This window comes from Choloepus didactylus, chromosome 12 (assembly GCF_015220235.1).
Source record: "Choloepus didactylus isolate mChoDid1 chromosome 12, mChoDid1.pri, whole genome shotgun sequence".
In the NCBI taxonomy this organism is placed as follows: Eukaryota; Metazoa; Chordata; class Mammalia; order Pilosa; family Megalonychidae; genus Choloepus; species Choloepus didactylus.
This window is the reverse complement of record NC_051318.1, coordinates 13454318-13475901: the sequence shown is the minus strand read 5'-3', so window position 1 is coordinate 13475901 and position 21584 is coordinate 13454318. Positions and strand designations below refer to the sequence as shown.

Below are 21584 nucleotides of genomic sequence, written 5' to 3'. Positions count from 1 at the left end.
AATAATAATTAGAGTGAAAAAAGAGCAATTGAAGTAAAAAAAAAGAACACTGGGTACCTTTGTCTGTTGTTTCCTTCCCCTACTTTTCTACACATCCATCCATAAACTAGACAAGAGGTGGAGTTTGGTCTTATGGATTTCCCAAATCCCATTGTCACCCCTCATAAGCTACATTTTTATACAACTGTCTTCGAGATTCATGGGGTTCTGGTTGTAGTTTGATAGTTTCGGTATCCACCACCAGCTACCACCAATTCTTTAGAACCTAAAAAGGGTTGTCTAAAGTGTGCGTAAGAGTGCCCACCAGAGTGGACCTCTCGGCTCGTTTTGGAATCTCTCTGCCACTGAAGCTATTTCATTTCCTTTCACATCCCCCTTTTGGTCAAGAAGATGTTCTCCAGTCCCACGATGCCGGGTCTACATTCCTCCCGGAGTCATATTCCACGTTGCCAGGGAGATTCACTTCCCTGGGTGTCTGATCCCACGTAGGGGGGAGGGCAGTGATTTCACCTTTCAAGTTGGCTTAGCCAGAGAGAGAGGGCCACATCTGAGCAACAAAGAGGCATTCAGGGAGGAGGACTCTTAGGCACAAATACATAGGGAGGCCTAGCCTCTCCTTTGCAGCAAACCGTCTTCCAAGGGGTAAAAACTTATGGTAGAGGGCTCAACCCATCAAACCACCAGTCCCCCTATGTCTGTGGTCATGTTAGCAACCATGGAGGTGGGGTAGGCGAATAACCCTGCAGTCTCCACAGGCTACTCAGGGGGCCTAACATCTTTTTATTTTTTCCTTGTTTTTCTTTTCTTGCTTTTTTTTTTGTTTTTAACTTTCCCTTCTTTTTAAAATCAACTGTATGAAAAAAAAAAGTTAAAAAGAAAACAAACATACAATAAAAGAACATTTCAAAGAGAACCATAACAAGGGGGTAGAAAAAGACAACTAACCTAAGATAACTGCTTAACTTCCAACATGTTCCTACTTTACCCAAGAAGTTACATAATATAGCAACATTTCGTGAACTTGTTCCTACTATATCCATCAGAAATTAACAGACATAGTCATTTCTGGGCATCCCCAGAACGTTAAATAGCTTATCTGTTCTTCTTGGATTATGTTTCCCCCTTCCTTAATTGCTCTCTACTGCTAGTTCCCCTACATTCTACATTATAACCTTTATTTTACATTTTTCAAAGTTCACATTAGTGGTAGCATATAATATTTCTCTTTTTGTGCCTGGCTTATTTCGCTCAGCATTATGGTCTTCAAGGTTCATCCATGTTGTCATATGTTTCACAGATCGTTCCTTCTTACTGCCGCGTAGTATTCCATCGTGTGTATATACCACATTTTATTTATCCACTCATCTGTTGAAGGACATTTGGGTTGGTTTCCATCTCTTGCAATTGTGAATAATGCTGCTATGAACATTGGCGTGCAGATATCTGTTCGTGTCACTGCTTTCCGATCTTCCGGGTATATACCGAGGAAGTGCAATCGCTGGATCGAATGTAGCTCTATATCTAGTTTTCTAAGGAACTGCCAGACTGACTTCCAGAGTGGCTGAACCATTATACAGTCCCACCAACAATGAATAAGAGTTCCAATTGCTCTCCACATCCCCTCCAGCATTTGTAGTTTCCTGTTTGTTTAATGCAGCCATTCTAACCGTGTTAGATGGTATCTCATTGTGGTCTTGAATTTGCATCTCTCTAATAGCTAGTGAAGCTGAACATTTTTTCATGTGTTTTTTGGCCATTTGTATTTCCCCTTCAGAGAACTGTCCTTTTCATATCTTTTGCCCAGTTTTATAATTGGGCTGTCTGTACTATTGGTCATTGAGTTGTAGGATTTCTTTGTATATGCAAGATATCAGTCTTTTGTCAGATACATGTTTACAAAAAATTTTTTCCCATTGAGTTGGCTGCCTCTTTACCTTTTTGACAAATTCCTTTGAGGTGCAGAAACTTCTAAGCTTGAGGAGTTCCCATTTATCTATTTTCTCTTTTGTTGCCTGTGCTTTGGGGTGTAAAGTCTAGGAAGTGGCCGCCTAATACAAGGTCTTGAAGAATGTTTTCCTACATTATCTTCTAGGAGTTTCATGGTACTTTCTTTTATAATTGAGATCTTTGGTCCATTTTGAGTTAATTTTTGTGTAGGGGGTGAGGTAGGGGTCCTCTTTCATTCTTTTGGATATGGATATCCAACTCTCCCAGCCCCATTTTTTTTTTTTTTTTAATCATCATTTTATTGAGATATATTCACATACCACGCAGTCATACAAAACAAATTGTACTTTCGATTGTTTACAGTACCATTACATAGTTGTACATTCATCACCTAAATCAATCCCTGACACCTTCATTAGCACACACACAAAAATAACAAGAATAATAATTAGAGTGAAAAAGAGCAATTGAAGTAAAAAAGAACACTGGGTACCTTTGTCTGTTTGTTTCCTTCCCCTACTTTTCTACACATCCATCCATAAACTAGACAAAGTGGAGTTTGGTCCTTATGGCATTCCCAATCCCACTGTCACCCCTCATAAGCTACATTTTTATACAACTGTCTTCGAGATTCATGGGTTCTGGGTTGTAGTTTAATAGTTTCAGGTATCCACCACCAGCTACCCCAATTCTTTAGAACCTAAAAAGGTTGTCTAAAGTGTGCGTAAGAGTGCCCACCAGAGTGATCTCTCGGCTCGTTTTGGAATCTCTCTGCCACTGAAGCTTATTTCATTTCCTTTCACATCCCCCTTTTGGTCAAGAAGATGTTCTCCATCCCACGATGCCGGGTCTACATTCCTCCCCGGGAGTCATATTCCACGTTGCCAGGGAGATTCACTTCCCTGGGTGTCTGATCCCACGTAGGGGGGAGGGCAGTGATTTCACCTTTCAAGTTGGCTTAGCCAGAGAGAGAGGGCCACATCTGAGCAACAAAGAGGCATTCAGGAGGAGACTCTTAGGCACAAATACAGGGAGGCCTAGCCTCTCCTTTGCAGCAACCGTCTTCCCAAGGGTAAAACTTATGGTAGAGGGCTCAACCCATCAAACCACCAGTCCCCTATGTCTGTGGTCATGTTAGCAACCATGGAGGTGGGGTAGGCGAATATCCCTGCATTCTCCACAGGCTCCTCAAGGGGGCACTACATCTCTTTTTTTTTTTTTTCCTTGTTTGTCTTTTTTCTTTTTTTTTTTTTTAACTTTCCCTTCTTTTTTAAATCAACTGTATGAAAAAAAAAGTTAAAAAGAAAACAAACATACAATAAAAGAACATTTCAAAGAGACCATAACAAGGGAGTAAGAAAAAGACAACTAACCTAAGATAACTGCTTAACTTCCAACATGTTCCTACTTTACCCCAAGAAAGTTACATAATATAGCAACATTTCAGTGAACTTGTTCCTACTACATCCATCAGAAATTAACAGACCATAGTCATTTCTGGGCATCCCCAGAACGTTAAATAGCTTATCTGTTCTTCTTGGATTATTGTTCCCCCTTCCTTAATTGCTCTCTACTGCTAGTTCCCCTACATTCTACATTATAAACCATTTGTTTTACATTTTTCAAAGTTCACATTAGTGGTAGCATATAATATTTCTTTTGTGCCTGGCTTATTTCGCTCAGCATTATGTCTTCAAGGTTCATCCATGTTGTCATATGTTTCACCAGATCGTTCCTTCTTACTGCCGCGTAGTATTCCATCGTGTGTATATACCACATTTTATTTATCCACTCATCTGTTGAAGGACATTTGGGTTGTTTCCATCTCTTGGCAATTGTGAATAATGCTGCTATGAACATTGGCGTGCAGATATCTGTTCGTGTCACTGCTTTCCGATCTTCCGGGTATATACCGAGAAGTGCAATCGCTGGATCGAATGGTAGCTCTATATCTAGTTTTCTAAGGAACTGCCAGACTGACTTCCAGAGTGGCTGAACCATTATACAGTCCCACCAACAATGAATAAGAGTTACAATTTCTCCACATCCCCTCCAGCATTTGTAGTTTCCTGTTTGTTTAATGGCAGCCATTCTAACCGGTGTTAGATGGTATCTCATTGTGGTCTTAATTTGCATCTCTCTAATAGCTAGTGAAGCTGAACATTTTTTCATGTGTTTCTTGGCCATTTGTATTTCCTCTTCAGAGAACTGTCTTTTCATATCTTTTGCCCGTTTTATAATTGGGCTGTCTGTACTATTGTCATTGAGTTGTAGGATTTCTTTGTATATGCAAGATATCAGTCTTTTGTCAGATACATGGTTTCCAAAAATTTTTTCCCATTGAGTTGGCTGCCTCTTTACCTTTTTGACAAATTCCTTTGAGGTGCAGAAACTTCTAAGCTTGAGGAGTTCCCATTTATCTATTTTCTCTTTTGTTGCTTGTGCTTTGGGTGTAAAGTCTAGGAAGTGGCCTCCTAATACGAGGTCTTGAAGATGTTTTCCTACATTATCTTCTAGGAGTTTTATGGTACTTTCTTTTATATTGAGATCTTTGGTCCATTTTGAGTTAATTTTTGTGTAGGGGGTGAGGTAGGGGTCCTTTTTCATTCTTTTCGATATGGATATCCAACTCTCCCAGCCCCATTTGTTGAAAAGACCATTATGGCTCAGTTCGGTGACTTTGGGGTCCTTATCAAAGATCAGTCGGCCATAGATCTGAGGGTCTATCTCTGAATTCTCAATTCGATTCCATTGATCTACATGTCTATCTTTGTGCCAGTACCATGCTGTTTTGACAACTGTGGCTTTATAATAAGCTTCAAAGTCAGGGAGTGTAAGACCTCCCACTTTGTTTTTCTTTTTTAGAGTGTCTTTAGCAATTCGAGGCATCTTCCCTTTCCAAATAAATTTGATAACTAGCTTTTCCAAGTCTGCAAAGTAGGTTGTTGGAATTTTGATTGGGATTGCATTGAATCTGTCGATGAGTTTGGGTAGAATTGACATCTTAATGACATTTAGCCTTCCTATCCATGAACATGGAATATTTTTCCATCTTTTAAGGTCCCCTTCTATTTCTTTTAGTAGAGTTATGTGGTTTTCTTTGTATAGGTCTTTTACATCTTTGGTTAAGTTTATTCCTAGGTACTTGATTTTTTTAGTTGCTATTGAAAATGGTATCTTTTTCTTGAGTGTCTCTTCAGTTTGTTCATTTCTAGCATATAGAAACATTACTGACTTATGTGCATTAATCTTGTATCCCGCTACTTTGCTAAATTTGTTTATTAGCTCTAGTAGGTGTATCGTCGATTTCTCTGGGTTTTCTAGATATAAGATCATATCATCTGCAAACAATGACAGTTTTACTTCTTCTTTTCCAATTTGGATGCCTTTTATTTCTTTGTCTTGCCGGATTACCCTGGCTAGCACTTCCAGCACAATGTTGAATAACAGTGGTGACAGCGGGCATCCTTGTCTTGTTCCTGATCTTAGAGGGAAGGCTTTCAGTCTCTCACCATTGAGTACTATGCTGGCTGTGGGTTTTTCATATATGCTCTTTATCATGTTGAGGAAGTTTCCTTCAATTCCTACCTTTTGAAGTGTTTTTATCAAAAAGGGATGTTGGATTTTGTCAAATGCTTTTTCAGCATCTATTGAGATGATGAATTGATTTTTCCCTTTTGACTTGTTAATGTGTTGTAATACATTGATTGTTTTTCTTATGTTGCACCATCCTTGCATGCCTGGAATGAACCCTACTTGGTCATGGTGTATGATTTTTTTAATGTGTCTTTGGATTCGATTTGCAAGTATTTTGTTGAGGATTTTTGCATCTATATTCATTAGGGAGATTGGCCAGTAGTTTTCCTTTTTTGTAGCATCTTTGCCTGGTTTTGGTATTAGATTGATGTTAGCTTCATAAAATGAATTAGGTAGTGTTCCATTTTTTTCAATGTTTTGAAAGAGTTTGAGTAAGATTGGTGTCAGTTCTTTCTGGAAAGTTTGGTAGAATTCCCCTGTGAAGCCATCTGGCCCTGGGCATTTATTTGTGGGAAGCTTTTTGATGACTGATTGGATCTCTTTGCTTGTGATGGGTTGGTTGAGGTCTTCTATTTCTTCTCTGGTCAGTCTAGGTTGTTCATATGTTTCCAGGAAATTGTCCATTTCTTCTACATTATCCAGTTTGTTGCCATACAGTTGTTCATAATATCCTCTTATAATTTTTTTAATTTCTTCAGGATCTGCAGTTATGTCACCTTTTTCATTCATTATTTTGTTTATATGGGTCTTCTCTCTTTTTGATTTTGTCAGTCTAGCTAGGGGCTTGTCAATCTTGTTGATCTTCTCAAAGAACCAACTTTTGGTGATATTTATCCTCTCTATTGTTTTTTTGTTCTCTATGTCATTTATTTCTGCTTTAATCCTTGTTATTTCTTTTCTTCTACTTGGTTTAGGATTGGTTTGCTGTTCATTTTCTAGCTTCTTCAGTTGATCCACTAGTTCTTTGATTTTGGCTCTTTCTTCCTTTTTAATATATGCGTTTAGTGCTATAAATTTCCCCCTTAGCACTGCTTTTGCTGCATCCCATAGGTTTTGGTATGTTGTTTTCTCATTTTCATTCGTCTCTATATATTTAGCAATTTCTCTTGCTATTTCTTCTTTAACCCACTGATTGTTTAGGAGTGTGTTGTTTAACCTCCAGGTATTTGTGAATTTTCTAAGTCTCTGATGGTTATTGACTTCTAATTGTATTCCATTGTGGTCAGAGAATGTGCTTTGAATAATTTCAATCTTTTTAAATTTATTGAGGCTTGTTTTATGTCCCAGCATATGATCTATTCTGGAGAAAGTTCCGTGAGCACTAGAAAAGTATGTGTATCCTGGTGATTTGGGATGTAATGTCCTGTATATGTCTGTTAAATCTAATTCATTTATCAGATTGTTTAGGTTTTCAATTTCCTTATTGGTCTTCTGTCTGGTTGATCTATCTATAGGAGAGAGTGTTGTGTTGAAGTCTCCCACAATTATTGTGGAAACATCAATTGCTTCCTTTAGTTTTGCCAGTGTTTCTCTCATGTATTTTGTGGCACCTTGGTTGGGTGCATAGACATTTAAGATTGTTATTTCTTCTTGCTGAATTGCCCCTTTTATTAGTATGTAGTGGCCTTCTTTGTCTCTCAAAACATCCCTGCATTTGAAGTCTATTTTATCTGAGATTAATATTGCTACACCTGCTTTCTTTTGGCTGTAGCTTGCATGAAATATTTTTTTCCATCCTTTCACTTTCAGTTTCTTTGTGTCCCTGTGTCTAAGATGAGTCTCTTGTATGCAACATATTGATGGTTCATTTTTTTTTGATCCATTCTGCGAATCTATATCTTTTAATTGGGGAGTTTAATCCATTTACATTCAACGTTAAAACCGTGAAGGCATTTCTTGAATCGGCCATCTTATTCTTTGGTTTATGTTTGCCATATTTTTCCCTCTCTCTATTAATATCCTTTATTGTACCCATACTGAATCTCTTTAGTACTGAACCTTTCTCCAAGTCTCTCTGTCCTTTCTTTGTTTCTCTGTCTGTAGGGCTCCCTTTAGTATCTCCAGTAGGGCAGGTCTCTTGTTAGCAAATTCTCTCAGCATTTGTTTGTCTGTGAAAAATTTAAGCTCTCCCTCAAATTTGAAGGAGAGCTTTGCTGGATAAAGTATTCTTGGCTGGAAATTTTTCTCACTCAGAATTTTAAATATATCGTGCCGCTGCCTTCTTGCCTCCATGGTGGCTGCTGAGTAGTCACTACTTAGTCTTATGCTGTTTCCTTTGTATGTGGTGAATTGCTTTTCTCTTGCTGCTTTCAGAACTTGCTCCTTCTCTTCTATGTTTGACAGTGTGATCAGTATATGTCTCGGAGTGGGTTTATTTGGATTTATTCTATTTGGAGTTCGCTGAGCATTTATGATTTGTGTATTTATGTTGTTTTGAAGATTTGGGAAGTTTTCCCCAACAATTTCTTTGAATACTCTTCCTAGACCTTTACCCTTTTCTTCCCCTTCTGGGACACCAATGAGTCTTATATTTGGACGTTTCATATTATCTATCATATCCCTGAGGTCCATTTCGAGTTTTTCAATTTTTTTCCCCATTCTTTCTTTTATGCTTTCATTTTCCATTTTGTCATCTTCCAGGTCACTGATTCGTTGTTCAACTTCCTCTAGTCTTGTACTATGAGTGTCCAGAATCTTTTTAATTTGGTCAACAGTTTCTTTAATTTCCATAAGATCATCCATTTTTTTATTTAGTCTTGCAATGTCTTCTTTATGCTCTTCTAGAGTCTTCTTGATTTCCTTCATATCCCATACTATGGGCTCATTGTTCATCTTTAGTTCTTTGAGTAGCTGCTCTAGGTGCTGTGTCTCTTCTGGTCTTTTGATTTGGGTGCTTGGGCTTGGGTTATCCATATCGTCTGGTTTTTTCATATGCTTTATAATTTTCTGTTGTTTTTGGCCTCGTGGCATTTGCTGAACTTGATAGGGTTCTTTTAGGATTTGTAGACCTATTGAAGTCCTTATCTCTAATTTATCAGATCTACAGCTTCGTGGAGTACACTTTCTCTAACTAACCAGCAGGTGGCGTCCACGAGCCACCTGTTCTCCACAAGCCAGTTCTCCCCTGCTTAGCCTTTTTGGTGAGTGGGGGAGTGAGTCTTGTGGGGTCCAATTGGTGTACCAAGCTTGCGTGTGTAGTTGGTGTTGCCTGCCCTGTATGTGGGGTGTGTTTCTGGGCAGTCGGGGAGGGGGAGTGGCCCTAACAATCAAATCTCCCTGATGATCCTAGAGTTTTAAAGCTGCTGCAATAGTCTAATCCTTCAGTTCAGTCCTGCCACAGTTTGTCTCTGCCACTGACCCACAAGTCTTTGGTATTGGCGTATGGCTCCTGAGACTTGCAAGTGGGCCCCTCTTCCAGGCTATGCACCCCGGGTCCTCTGTTGAGGGATGACTGTGCTATGTCACAGGTGAGTGCCTTCCCCCCAGGGCAGTTCTGGGCTGCTGGGCTGTGTAGGGAGGCTCCCAGTCTGCTCAAATGATGGCTGAGTGGGGCTTTGTTAATTCACACTGCTCCACCTTCCCAACTCTGGGACAATCAGCTGAGGTTGCAGGGAAGGCTAATGTCCACGCCCAGTTTTGTGGTGTGTGCCTGTTATTTGAAGCACTTCCATCACACTGGGTTGTCTGGGGCAGCTCTGGGCTATGGGGCTGGCGATGGGCAGGAGTGTTTCCTGTCCACCAGGATGGTGGCTTTGAGCGGACACCCCCGTTTTCTTGGGAAGTTGTGGTGTTTAGTGAATTTTCTCAGCCACTGGATTATTGTCTTTTGTCTCAGAGCTCTCTTAGTTCTGCTCTTGACTTGAGGTGCCCAAATTGCAATTCTTTGAAGCTTTCTGTATTGGGCTTCTTAGAGTAATTGTTTTAGAAAAGGGAAAAAGGATTAAAAAAAAAAAAAAAAAAAAGGGCCCTCCTCAGAGATCTGATGGGTTATTGAAATGCTAATAGACAAAGCAACCAGGGCCATTCAGGAAAGGTCCACAGGGCAGAGAGATCAGCTTTTCTTCGGGATTTGCATATGCGCCTCAAGGCCTGAGCTCCGCCCTTCCCCTTTCTGTGTTCACCAGAACTCCAAAAATCCTCTGCTTTTATTTTGGAGTTTTTCGTGTTATTTTTTTTTTTTTTTTTTTCTATGCCTGTCTCCTCTCTGCTGGGCTGGCAGCTCTCAGATTCTCTGGTGTCTGGTCTCAGTCTATCTATGGTTGGAGTCTGGATTAGTAGAATGAGTTTCCGAGAAGGGCTACCACTGCAGTTCTCCCTTCTCCTTCCCGGAGCTGGCAGCCCCTCCTCCCACGGGACTGAGCCTGGCAGGGAGGGGCGCGGGTCCCCTGGCCGCAAAAACTTACAGATTTCGCTGATCTCAGCAGTTCGACATTTTCATGAGTGTTGTATGAAGTATGCTCAAAGACAGATTGCTCTGTTGTGTCCAGTCCACGCAGTTCCTGGCTTTTTACCTACTTTCCTGGAGGAGTAACTAAAACTTACAGCTCACCAGTCTGCCATCTTGCCCCGCCTCCTGAAGTATTTTTAATGTAATGAGTTCTCATAGTGCTTTACTAGAAAATATGTTGTGAAGCTCATTATCATGAAACAAATTTTTTTTCCCATAGAAATAATGTAATTTGAATTCATTTTCTTGACTAAGGATTTCATATAAAATATGTTATAAAACCAATGATGAAGCAGTGTACATTTTGATCATAATTTTAAAAAATTTTATAATAGTAAATGAAGTTAAACGAATTGATTTTACAAGAGGTTATTCATTAACGGTTCAAACCTACAGCCCTACCACCCACCCTTACTGTTGGCATATGACCTCATCTCCCTTCAGAAAAAAATGAAAGTTTCAAAATGGGAACCCCCTCAGCTTCTTACCTCTGAACTTACCAACTTCTTTCCATCTGTATCCATCCTTCTGTCCTCCTTCTTCTTACAATGGAAGAAGTATTTCTCCTTCTTACCCTGAATCACACTTCTGCCTGGTATCCTCAGCGTCTTTGTGCTCTTTGGTTTTTGTTGTCGTTATTTTTAATTTATTTTTTTTTTCTCTCTCTCTCCTGTGTCAGCACCTCCTTTTGTCTGGGTTTTACCTGTCAGAACTTAAACATACTCGTCTCTTCCATCTTAAAAAATATAATAATTCTTTAGCCTTGCATCTTCCTTCAGCTACTGCCTTATTTTCTCCCTTCAAAGAATTAACTCCATTTATTATCTCAATTTCCTTATGCCCCATTCATTCCTCAGCCTTCTGCAATGTAGATCCTGCCACTACACCACTGCAGTTATTTTTATCTAGTCTACCATCTACTGTTGACTTCATCATTTCTAAATTCAGTGAGCATTTTTCAGTTCTCACCTTACTGGACTGCTCTACACTTTTTGATACTATTTGCCATTCTGTTCTTTTTGAAAATCATTTTCTTGACAGTCTTTCTCTTTTGTCTCATTTCATCTACTCTTATTGCTTCAGTTACTACATATATACTGATTATAGCAGATCTTGTGTCTTCTGCTCTCTTGTGAGCTTCAGATTTGTCTAAATTGCCATCAGACATCTCCATTAAAATTTATCACAGATATTGCAGTCTTAACCTACACAAAATCAGACTGTTATCTTCTTTTTCCCCCAAATCTTTTCCTCTTGCTGTACTTATTTCAGTGAACAGTGTTGCTATTAACATGTTCCTTGAACTAGCAATCACTATTTGTGACTTCTCCCTCTTCCTTACCTTTTGTGAATGTTCAGTCACCACGTGCTATCAGTTCTACCTCTTTCTCTGAGGTCTCTCTATGTAGCTACCACCTTTCAGCAGTAGTCACCATCATCTGTCACCTGAATAATTTTAATACTAATTGTTTTTAACTGGTCTTTCTGCCTCCTGTACTTATTTACTCCCCCTAAACAACCACAGGGTACCCAAAGATATTTCTCCCAAATAAAATATAATTCTCTTGTTAAAAGAACCCTTTAATGAACTGTTCCCTGTTCTTGAAGTAAAAAGACCCTCATGTTCTGGTTCCTAGTTATGTATCCAGCCTCATCTCCATTTACGCATTGTGTCCATTTCTCCCTGAAATGCTTAATTTTCTCTCACCTCATGTGCCTTCACACTGTGTTCCCCCTTCAAGTGATACGCACACACACACACACATCCACCTACATCAGCAGTTCTCAAAGTGTCATCTAGGACCCCTTGGCTGTCCCTCAGATCCTTTCTGAGGGTCTGCAAGACTTGTACTATTTTCATCATAATACTAAGACATCATTTAGTTTTTTCACTCTCTTTCTCATGACTGCACAGTGGACTTTTTTTCAGTGGCAAAATAATGTGTACTGTCGCCATTGCTCTGATGGCTAATGGAGATGTGCTTGTGCATTTTTGTATTTTTAAAATTTTCCATTTTTAAATTTTAATAGGGTAAATATTGATACATATAACCCACACAAACAAAAGGTCTTCCATAATTCCCAAGAGACAAAAGGGGTCCTGAAACCAAAGGTTTGAGAGCTGCCATTTAGGCCTCAGTCAGATGGCATTTCCTCTGAGAAGTCTTTGCTTGAGTCTTCTGCCCCAGCCTTTAATCTCTACTTGTGCTGCCATAGCACTTATCATGTTGTATTATGATGGACTAGTTGTTCATCTATCTTGGCCAGGAGACTCAGACTTGGCCAGGAGAAGCAGAAGGCTCCTGAAAAGAAGAACCTTATTGTATCCCCAGTACCTAGCGCAGCTTTGGATACGTAGTAAGTGCTCACTGAACACGTGTTGAGTGAATCTCTTTGAAAGGTATTTGAGGGTCACCTTTTCTAAGTTTTTCATTATCAGATTATGATGATTATAAGATATACTTTAGCAATACATTAATTTCTCAACTTTTTTTAACCCATTAATATCTAAATGGGTTTTAGAAAACAGGTTTTATTTTATGTGTCTGTGTGTGTGTTGTATACACACATACCTACATATAGAAGTGTACTGGGAGTCAGCAGATCTGTATCTGAATCTGAGTCTCCCACAGATAGCTATGGAACCCTGGATACGTCTTTTTATTCCTTTGAATCTAATTTTCCTCATCTTTCAAATAATGTAATTGGACTAGGTTATCTATTCCTGTATGTCATTATGTGATTATATGTGGAAGGTGTCAAATATATACCAAATATGTGATTTGTATTTATTTATATATTGCTTTATTAATGTAGATCTGTCTGTATATTAAAATAACTTTGTTTTTACAGGAAAGATGATAAAGACTATGCTTTAAAACAAATAGAAGGAACCGGAATCTCTATGTCGGCATGTAGAGAAATAGCAGTAAGTGATGCTCTTTTATTGTTATTATTATCAACTGACTTAAGAGTACCAACTGTGTACGTCTCTGAATTGTGTTTGTCACAAATATCCATTAATTGAAAGTTAATATTTTTCATGGCATCTGTATATAGAAAAATATATTTTTTAAGAGAAATAAAGGCAACATGTAATTCTAACAAAAATTTCTACATAAATTCATTTACATATGGTTAAGTCAATCTCAGTTGTTTATTTAAGTAAATATTTTTCCAATACATTGTCACTAAATAGTTAAGGGTCCAGTTATTCTTATTTCATTGAGTGCAGTAGTATGTTAGCACATATAAAATTATTATTTCTAGTATAAGATTAATATTTAGGTGAACTTAAAATGAAATAGTGTTACTTGATTTTCATTGATTCTGTCTATTCATTTTTACTTAATTTCTCATAAGAAAAAATACTACTGTAAATTGTTTTATAGTTTTTAGTGTAGAGGTTTTGCATATCTTTTTTTAATATATTTTTTAATTGTAGAATATAACAAATATACATAGAAGTGATAACTTTCCAAGTGCAATTTAACAAGAGTTAGCAAATTTCAAAGAATGTTATGGGTTACAGTTCCACAGTTTCAGTTATTTCCTTATTGTGAAATATAACACATATACAAAAAGGTGATAACTTTCATATTACAATTTAACAAGTAGCTATAAAACAAATCTTAAAAGATGCAATGGATTACAGTTCCACCATTTCAATTCTTTCCTTCTAGCTTTTCTAATACCTTTAGCAACTAAGAAGAAGAAAATTATATAGAGACTCAGTATTCATAATCCTTTGTTAAGTTCCATCTTCTCTGTTGCTACCCCTTCCTCTAGTTGAATCACTTTTCTCATCTTCAGGTATGTCTAGGCAGTGATCATCGTATCTTGTTCATGTTGGAAAGGGTGTCGATATTATGGGAAAAGGAGACACATCTGGTTGATGTTCTTGAAGAGGTATTGCCTCTGGGTTTTGGGACTTAGCTGGCATAGGAGCTCTCTGGAAGATTTAAGTTTCTGAAGAATAAACTTAGTGAATGAAACTTTGGTCTCAGACAGGGATCGGGTATTCTTTAGGGTTTTCAAGACTACTTGGGCTTATTGCACTATCATCATTTTGCATAGGAGTAACCCCCAGGACAGCCTCTTTGACTCTATTTGAATTTTCTTAGCCACTGAAGTCTTATTTTGTTGCCTTTCTTTTCCCCCTTTTTTGTCAAAAAGGCATTCTCAACCCCTCGATGTCAGGGTCAGGCTCATTCCTGGAATCCATGTCCCACGTCACCAGGGAGACTCATTCATCTGGAGGGGTCCTGTCCCACATTGGGGAGAGGGTGATGAATTTATTTGCAGAGTTAGGCTTAGAGAGAGAAAGTCTACATTTGAGCAACAAAAGAGGTTCTCTGGAGGTCGCTCCTAGGCATAATTATAGGTGGGCTTAGCCTCCCCTTTACAACCATAAGTTTCACCAGAGCAAGCCTCAAGATTGAGGGCTTGACTTAAAAAGTAGGTGGTTCCTAAGTTCACATAGCATAAGTTATGTCCACAATAATCTATCCATATCTCACATTATCATCACTTAGTTGTACAATCCTCATCAGTCACATTTTAAACAATTCTCAAGACTCAAAATACCTTGTAGCTCTTTTCAGCCCTTAATTATTTGTCCCTAGTATTTGTGTGATACTAGTATGGTATTCCTATTAATTATAGTTCCTGGTATGCAATAGGTAGATTTTTCCCATATACTCTTCTGTTGTCAATTCTCTGTACTAGTGTCATACCTTAGAATTATATCATGCAAGCACCTATCTGTATTTGTAGTGCTGATCTGTGGGTTACATGCCTTTAAACAACCCCTTTCAATCCTATCCACCTTCAGTACAGCTCTGATACTTATAATCCCATTAACAAACAATCATCACCCCTATCCATTCCCTTACCTTTGAATTCACCATCATTAACATATCTGTACATGTTAGATTATCATTTCCCCTCATTAACTTCTGTCTATCACTAGGTCCCTAGTATTTTACATTATGAGACATTAATTTTACATTGTTCAGGGAGTTCATGGAAGTGGTAACATACAATATCTGTCCTTTTGTGTCTGACTTATTTCACTCAGCATTATATCTTCAGGGTTCATCCATGTTGCCATATGTTTCAGGACCTTGTTCCTTCTTACTGCTGCATAGTATTCCGTTGTGTGTGTATACCACATTTTATCTACTTGTCTGTTGAAGGGCATTTAGATTGTTAACATCTCTTAGCAATTGTGAACAGTGCTGCTATGAACATTCGTGTACAAATGTCTGTTTTTGTCACTGCTTTCAAATCTTCTGGGTATATACCAAGAAGTGGAATTGCCAGATCATAGGGTAATTCAATATCTAATTTTCTGAGAAACCGCTGAATTGTCTTCCACAACAACTGTACCACTATACATTCCCACCAGCATTGCATATCTTTTGTTAAATTCGTTCTTAAATACTTCGTGTTTTCTTGACACTATTGTAAATGGAATTGTTCTTTAAAATTGTTTTTTCCATTTGCTTGCTCATAAATAGAATTTCTATACTCAGAAATAGAATTGAGTTTTGTATATTGACATTGTATTCTGAGACTTTCCTAAATTCACTAGTAGGTTTTTGGTGATTTCCTTGGAATTTTCTACATCTATGAATAGGGATAGTTTCATTTCTTTCCACCTTTATTTTATTTTATTTTTCTTGCCATGCCGTACTGGCTAGACCCTTCACACAATGTTGAATAGTGGTGAGCATGGGCTTCTTTGATTTGTTCCCATTCCTGGGGGGGAAATGTTTTCAGTGTTTCATCATTAAGTGTAATGCTAGCTATAGGTTTTTCATAGATACCCTTAAACAGGTTTAGGAAGTTCCTTTCTATTTCTAGTTTTCTGAGAGTTTTTTCCATAAAAGGTTTTGAATTTTATCAAATGCTTTTTCTTCTTGTGTTGAAATGACCATATAATTCTTATCTTCTTTTTTGTTAAATTGGTAGATTATGTTGATTAATTTCTTAATGTTGATCCAATTCTGAACTCCTGAGATACCCACTTGGTGTATATATAGCTAAATTTGATTTGCTAATATGTTGTTAAGGAGTTGTAAGTATATGATTTTGAGGGCTGTGTGTCTTTAATTTTCTTTCTTCTAATGTCTGTTGCTATCAGGATTGTGCAGTCCTCATGAAACAAGTTAGGCAGCATTTCTTCATCCTCTGTTTTCAGGAAGAGTTTGTTTGATTGGTAGTTTTTCTTCTATAAATGTTTGATAGAAGTCACCAACTGATATTGTTTCCTTGATAGATAAAGCTCTTAAGATTTTATACCTCATCCTTGTTTGATAAGTTGTATTTTTTTATGTAATTTGTTCATTTCATTTAAGTTATCAAATTTATTGTCACAAAGTTGGTCATAATATTCCCTTATTATCCTTTCATATCTGTAGGTTCTATAGTGAGTTCCCTTTTTCATTCCTGATGTTGGTAATTTGTGTTTTCTGTCCGTTTTACCCTTGATCAGTCTAGCTAGTGGTTTATCAATTTTAGTGATCTTTCCACAGAACCAAATTTTGGGTTGGTAAATGTTCTCTGCTGTTTGTTTTCTATTTTGTTGATTTCTGCCCTTATCTTTATTATTTCTTTCCTTCTACTTCTGTCTTACTTTCCTTTTTTATCTTCTTCAGGCAGAACCTTAGGTCATTGATTTTAAACTATTCTTTTTTTTCTGATATAAGCATTTAAAACTATAAATTTTCCTTTAGATTTCCTTAGCTTCATTCCACACATTTTGTTATGTTGTGTTTTCATTCTCACTTAGTACAAGATATTTTCTATTTTCTTTGTGATTCTTTAGAAATGTATTGGTTAATGTGTGCAAGTCTTCTAGGAAACTTATTGTTACCGATTTCTAATTTATTTCCATTTTGGTCAGAGAAAAGAGTCTTTATATTTTAGAGATACATGCTGAAATACTTATAGGTGAAATGATAAGATGTCTGGAATTTAATTCAGAGTAATCCAGTGTGAGGTAGAAGGAGTGGGTGTGAATATAGATATGGCTGTGAATTGATAATGGTACACAGAGATTCATTTGACTATTCTTTCCACTTTATATACTTTTGACATTTTCTGTAATAAAAGCTTAAAAAGAAAAAGAATCCCATTTCTTCTGGCAAGACTTATCTGACCCCCTCCTTTTCATTTATTAAAACTTGCTCAGAGAAGTCCTTTGACCCTCCCAACTCACCTCCATTATTCTTCTTGATTGCACCCAGTTTGTTTCAGAACACTCATTACAAGATGTAATTATACAGGTTTCTTTTTATTTGTTGTTTGTTTTTTTCTTTACTTATCATCTGTTACTCCCTCCTTTGCTATACTGCAACACATTTCTTCACTAATATGCACTAGGTCTGACACTGCTCAGTATTTACTAGTAAATACTAGTAAAAGGGAGGGAGTAAGGAAAGAACTCTTAGAATTTGTTATGTAATGTCTCGTTTTTCCAAAGTGAAGACCATTGTATACCTTCATCTTCACTGTATTATAGGTGGTTTGTTTTAAATATTATGTTGTATCTTCAAAACTTCCTGTGAGCTGGAACCCTTTTAGCTTAATGGTTTTCACGCTACTTTGGTGGACGGTTGGCAATCCAAAGAGGTTCCTTAAAGGGCTGCCTTGTAGTTGGGGGCAGGGAGCAGAGGTAAAGCTCCAAACTCTAAAGCTCAACTCTGTTTTAACCTAGGCACCTTAGGTTTTATCAGCTTTTAATAATTTGATTGTAGGAAAGGTTCCACAGCTTTTAAAAAATATTGTTTTGAAATAGTTCTCAGTATGCTTTTACAGTGATTTCAACTCCACTGTCATCATAGTTATTGTATAAATTTAGAATTTATTTTACTATTCAGCACTGTTGAAAAATTTTAATATTAGTAATTATGTAGTTTTAAAAATGCCAGAGGTTTTTTTTTTAAGCCCACTTTTTCATTCACTACTGTAAATGATGTATTTCTTCACAAGTTTTGGTTTTAAATATTAATTTATTTGCACTTTCAGAGTTCAGACTAAGTGTTATAGTTTATGTGCCAATTGGAATGAAGTAAGTTTATGGTGAATGATGTAGTAAAACATTGTATTTTTAGAAGTGATCTTAGTACTCAGGAAAATCGTAAGATTTTCCCCAATAGAATTAGTAAAACAGGTGGTTTCTATGAAGGAAAACATTGTATAAATGTGTTTGAACCTTTCCTTTTCAAAAAATTTAACATGAATCTTTAAAAAGACAAAAAGTATCTTCTAAAATGTTAAGAAATAATCATCTACATGCCATGGACTCTGTAGGGGCTCATGAAATGGAAAAATTGGATTCACCAAAAAAGGAAGACTCTGGAATGCACCCACACTCCGCTGTGACCACAGGTTAGGGTGTGTAGTGGTTAAGGCTCTAGTCAGATGACCTGGCCTCCTGTCCTAGCTCTGCCACTTAACTAGCTTGGAGGACCCAAAGCAAGTTACTTAACCTCTTTGTGTTTCAGGTTTCTCATTTTTTAAATGGGAGTAATATAGTATCTCTTAAGGTTGTTGTGAGGAGCTTAGAACACCTTCTAGTACATAATATACTTTCAGTAAATGTTAGCTGCCACTAGTACAGCCACATTATTTAAGAATTGCCTGCTTACTTGCATTTGTCCTCTACTAGAGGACTTTGGCAGAAAGTCTTAGGACATTTTGTATCCCTGACCTAACATAATATTTGCCACATTGCCTGACAGGTAATAGGCATGTAATAAAAGCCATCCTAAATGCAGCATAGTTCCCTGATCTTTTGGAAGTAGTCCAGTATAAGTATTTACTTAGAGATAGTTCACCACTGAGAGTCAGTTCCATCTTCCAATCCCACAGTGACCATTCTCTTTTAATCCCAAAATGACATCTCCTGATGTCTCCCTAAAAAAATCAACTAACTTATGGACAACTCTCCCATTTTATTACTCTATAATAATATAATTACTCTTGAAGATTTGTTGTCTGGACAACCAGGTGAAACTTTTTTTTAGTGGGTATTTTTAAAAAGCGAATTGGTTTTATGGTAAAAGCAGTGATAGTAGTCCATAAATGGGCAGCTTATTAAGGGCATGTTGTATGACATCCTTCAGTTTGTTCATGTATTTTGTTTATTCGTGTAGTCATGCATTCACCTAATTCTTAATGAGTGCCTACCAGGTGCCAGGCAGTGTTCTAGGAACTAGCCACGCAGTGGTGAGCAATACACGGTGCCTGCTATTGTCAAGTTCACAGCCCAGTACATATTTCAAACATCTGTGTCTGGATTGCAAGATGAACTATTCCTCTGAAGTATTAGATCTTGTGAGGTATTAGACCATGGTAGTTAGGAGTACTGGCTTTGTATTTTAAGAGTTAGTTATTTTTAAAAGACTTTAAGCCCTGGTTCTACCACATCCTAGGAGGATGACCTTGAGCAAATTATTTCACCTTTTTAAACCATTGTTTTCTCGTATGTAAAACAGGGACAATATAAATATTTCATAGGTTAATTCATGATTAAGTAAGCTAATGTATGTCATGTGCTTAGCACCATGCTTGACAGCTAGGAAGAGCTCAATAAAATTGTTGCTGCTGTTTCTTTTTTTTAATACAGAAGCTAAACATCATCTTGGAGGTGGGATTGAAGAGACATCTAAGAATAGCATTATATGTGCTTTTCTAGTAATTGGAGAAAACTTTTTCCAAAGCTTTGGAGTTTGTTTGTTTGCTTGTTATAATTTATACTCTGCCAGTTTCCAGAAAGGATTTGAAATGGCTGTCTAGCTTAAGATGTGCATTCCAATTGTGAGGTAATGGAAAAGATTCTGAACTAGAATAAGACAACCTAAGCACTGGCTTTAGCTCTTTCAACAGCTGCATGATTCTGGGTGATCCCCAAGTCTGCTTTCCTTATGAGACTCTGCCTTGTTTTTTTAATAAGGAAATGGTCTCTTTTAGATATTGGCCTTTAGGTTTCTGAGGATTAGTATATAATTTCTGAAGTCTTGTATGTTTGAAAATTATATTCTAAAAGCAAGGGTATGAATTCTCTCTTGTTTCTGAATAAAATGATTGTCACTTTCCAAAGAATTAATCTTTCATGTATGTGACTTAATATATAGTCCATTTATATTCCTTTGCTAAAACCTCCAAGCAACCTTAAGCTAAGTATAGTTCATTTCAGAGCCCACAATACAGTTTTAATATTCCATTTTTACAGATTCTTATTTTGGTGGCAGTGACCTTATGAAAGGTAAAGTTCTAAGACTTTTCACATGGTTGATCTGTATTTGGAGTACATTTGGTTGGTACTTTGTAAGTCTACCTTAACTAATAAAGACATAGTATCAAACTTCACAAGAAGCTTTTTTTTTTTTGTTTTCATCTCTGTTGTTTTTGCTATTTGCTTGGCATGGGTGGAGGTGCTTTTTAACTGATAGTTTATTAGGACCACTTTTCTTTATTAAATTAGGATAAAATAGGGAGATAAAAAATTTAAATATAAGCATATCATTTTGAAGGATGAGAAAGATTAAACTCATGAAAATGTGCTCTACTTGGATGCTTCTACCTGAATAAGTTCTTATTTCATTATTGTATGAGACAGGTAAAAAATTATAATCAACTTTATTATGTAATTTAAATGCGAAAAATCAGTCACCGTATCTCAGAGTTACAGGTCTCAATTCTGATCTGATATTTGGTGTTGATGAATTTTGTATTTTCCAGTATTGTGATTAGTTAAGCCTTTGATATTTTAAAAAAAGAATTACAACCTACAGATTTAACATCCTTTGTTTTGTGAAGTCAAAACACAGATTTATTCAATTATATATTTTCAGTATATTTTCCCCACAGATTTTTCCTCTTTTGTTATTGTGGCCCCTGTATAGATATCTCAAAATTGTGTAGGTGCTTATTAGATTTTTAAGATTGAAAACCACTGGGTTTGTATTGCTTTTGAATTACAGAATGGTGTAGTTTTTCAACTACACAAAAATTTTTGTGGCAAAAATTTTTAATGGATCCCCTTTGTTTTGCAGTTACTTCGAGAACTTAAGCATCCAAACGTCATCTCTCTTCAAAAGGTGTTTCTGTCTCATGCTGATAGGAAAGTTTGGCTTCTGTTTGACTACGCTGAACATGACCTCTGGGTAAGGTGAATTGCTGGCAGACCTGGAGGCATTGGTTTTTGTTTGTTTGTTTGTTTGTTTTTTATTGAGATTGTTCACGAACCATACAATTATCCAAAGATGCAAAGCGTACAATCAGTTGCCCACAGTACCATCATACAGCTGTGCATCCATTACCACAATTAATTTTTTTTCAATTTTTAGAACATTTTCATTACTCCAGAAAAGAAATAAAGACAAAAAAAGGAAACTCAAATCCTCCCATACCCCTAACCACCCCCCCCCCCATTATTGATTCATAGTTCTGGTATAGTACATTTGTTACTGTTGATGAAAGAATGTTAAAATACTACTAACTGTAGTATATAGTTTGCAATAGATATATATTTTTTCCCATATGCCCCTCTATTATTAACTTCTAATTATACTCTAGTTCATTAGAGAGATTTCTAATATTTGTATAGTTAATCACGGACATTGTCCACCACAAGATCACT

At 36.9% G+C, this 21584-nt stretch overlaps 1 protein-coding gene across 3 annotated transcripts in view; it reads left to right on the top strand.

The window, feature by feature from the left end:
• The window catches only part of CDK8 (cyclin dependent kinase 8), a 147377-nt gene that overhangs the window by 72040 nt on the left and 53753 nt on the right, over positions 1-21584 (top strand). For all 3 annotated transcript variants that reach the window (XM_037800082.1, XM_037800081.1, XM_037800080.1), the window contains exons 2-3: positions 12785-12860; positions 20998-21108. In XM_037800082.1, coding sequence (XP_037656010.1) covers positions 12785-12860; positions 20998-21108 — 187 coding nt within the window. The remainder of the gene's footprint in view (positions 1-12784; positions 12861-20997; positions 21109-21584) is intronic.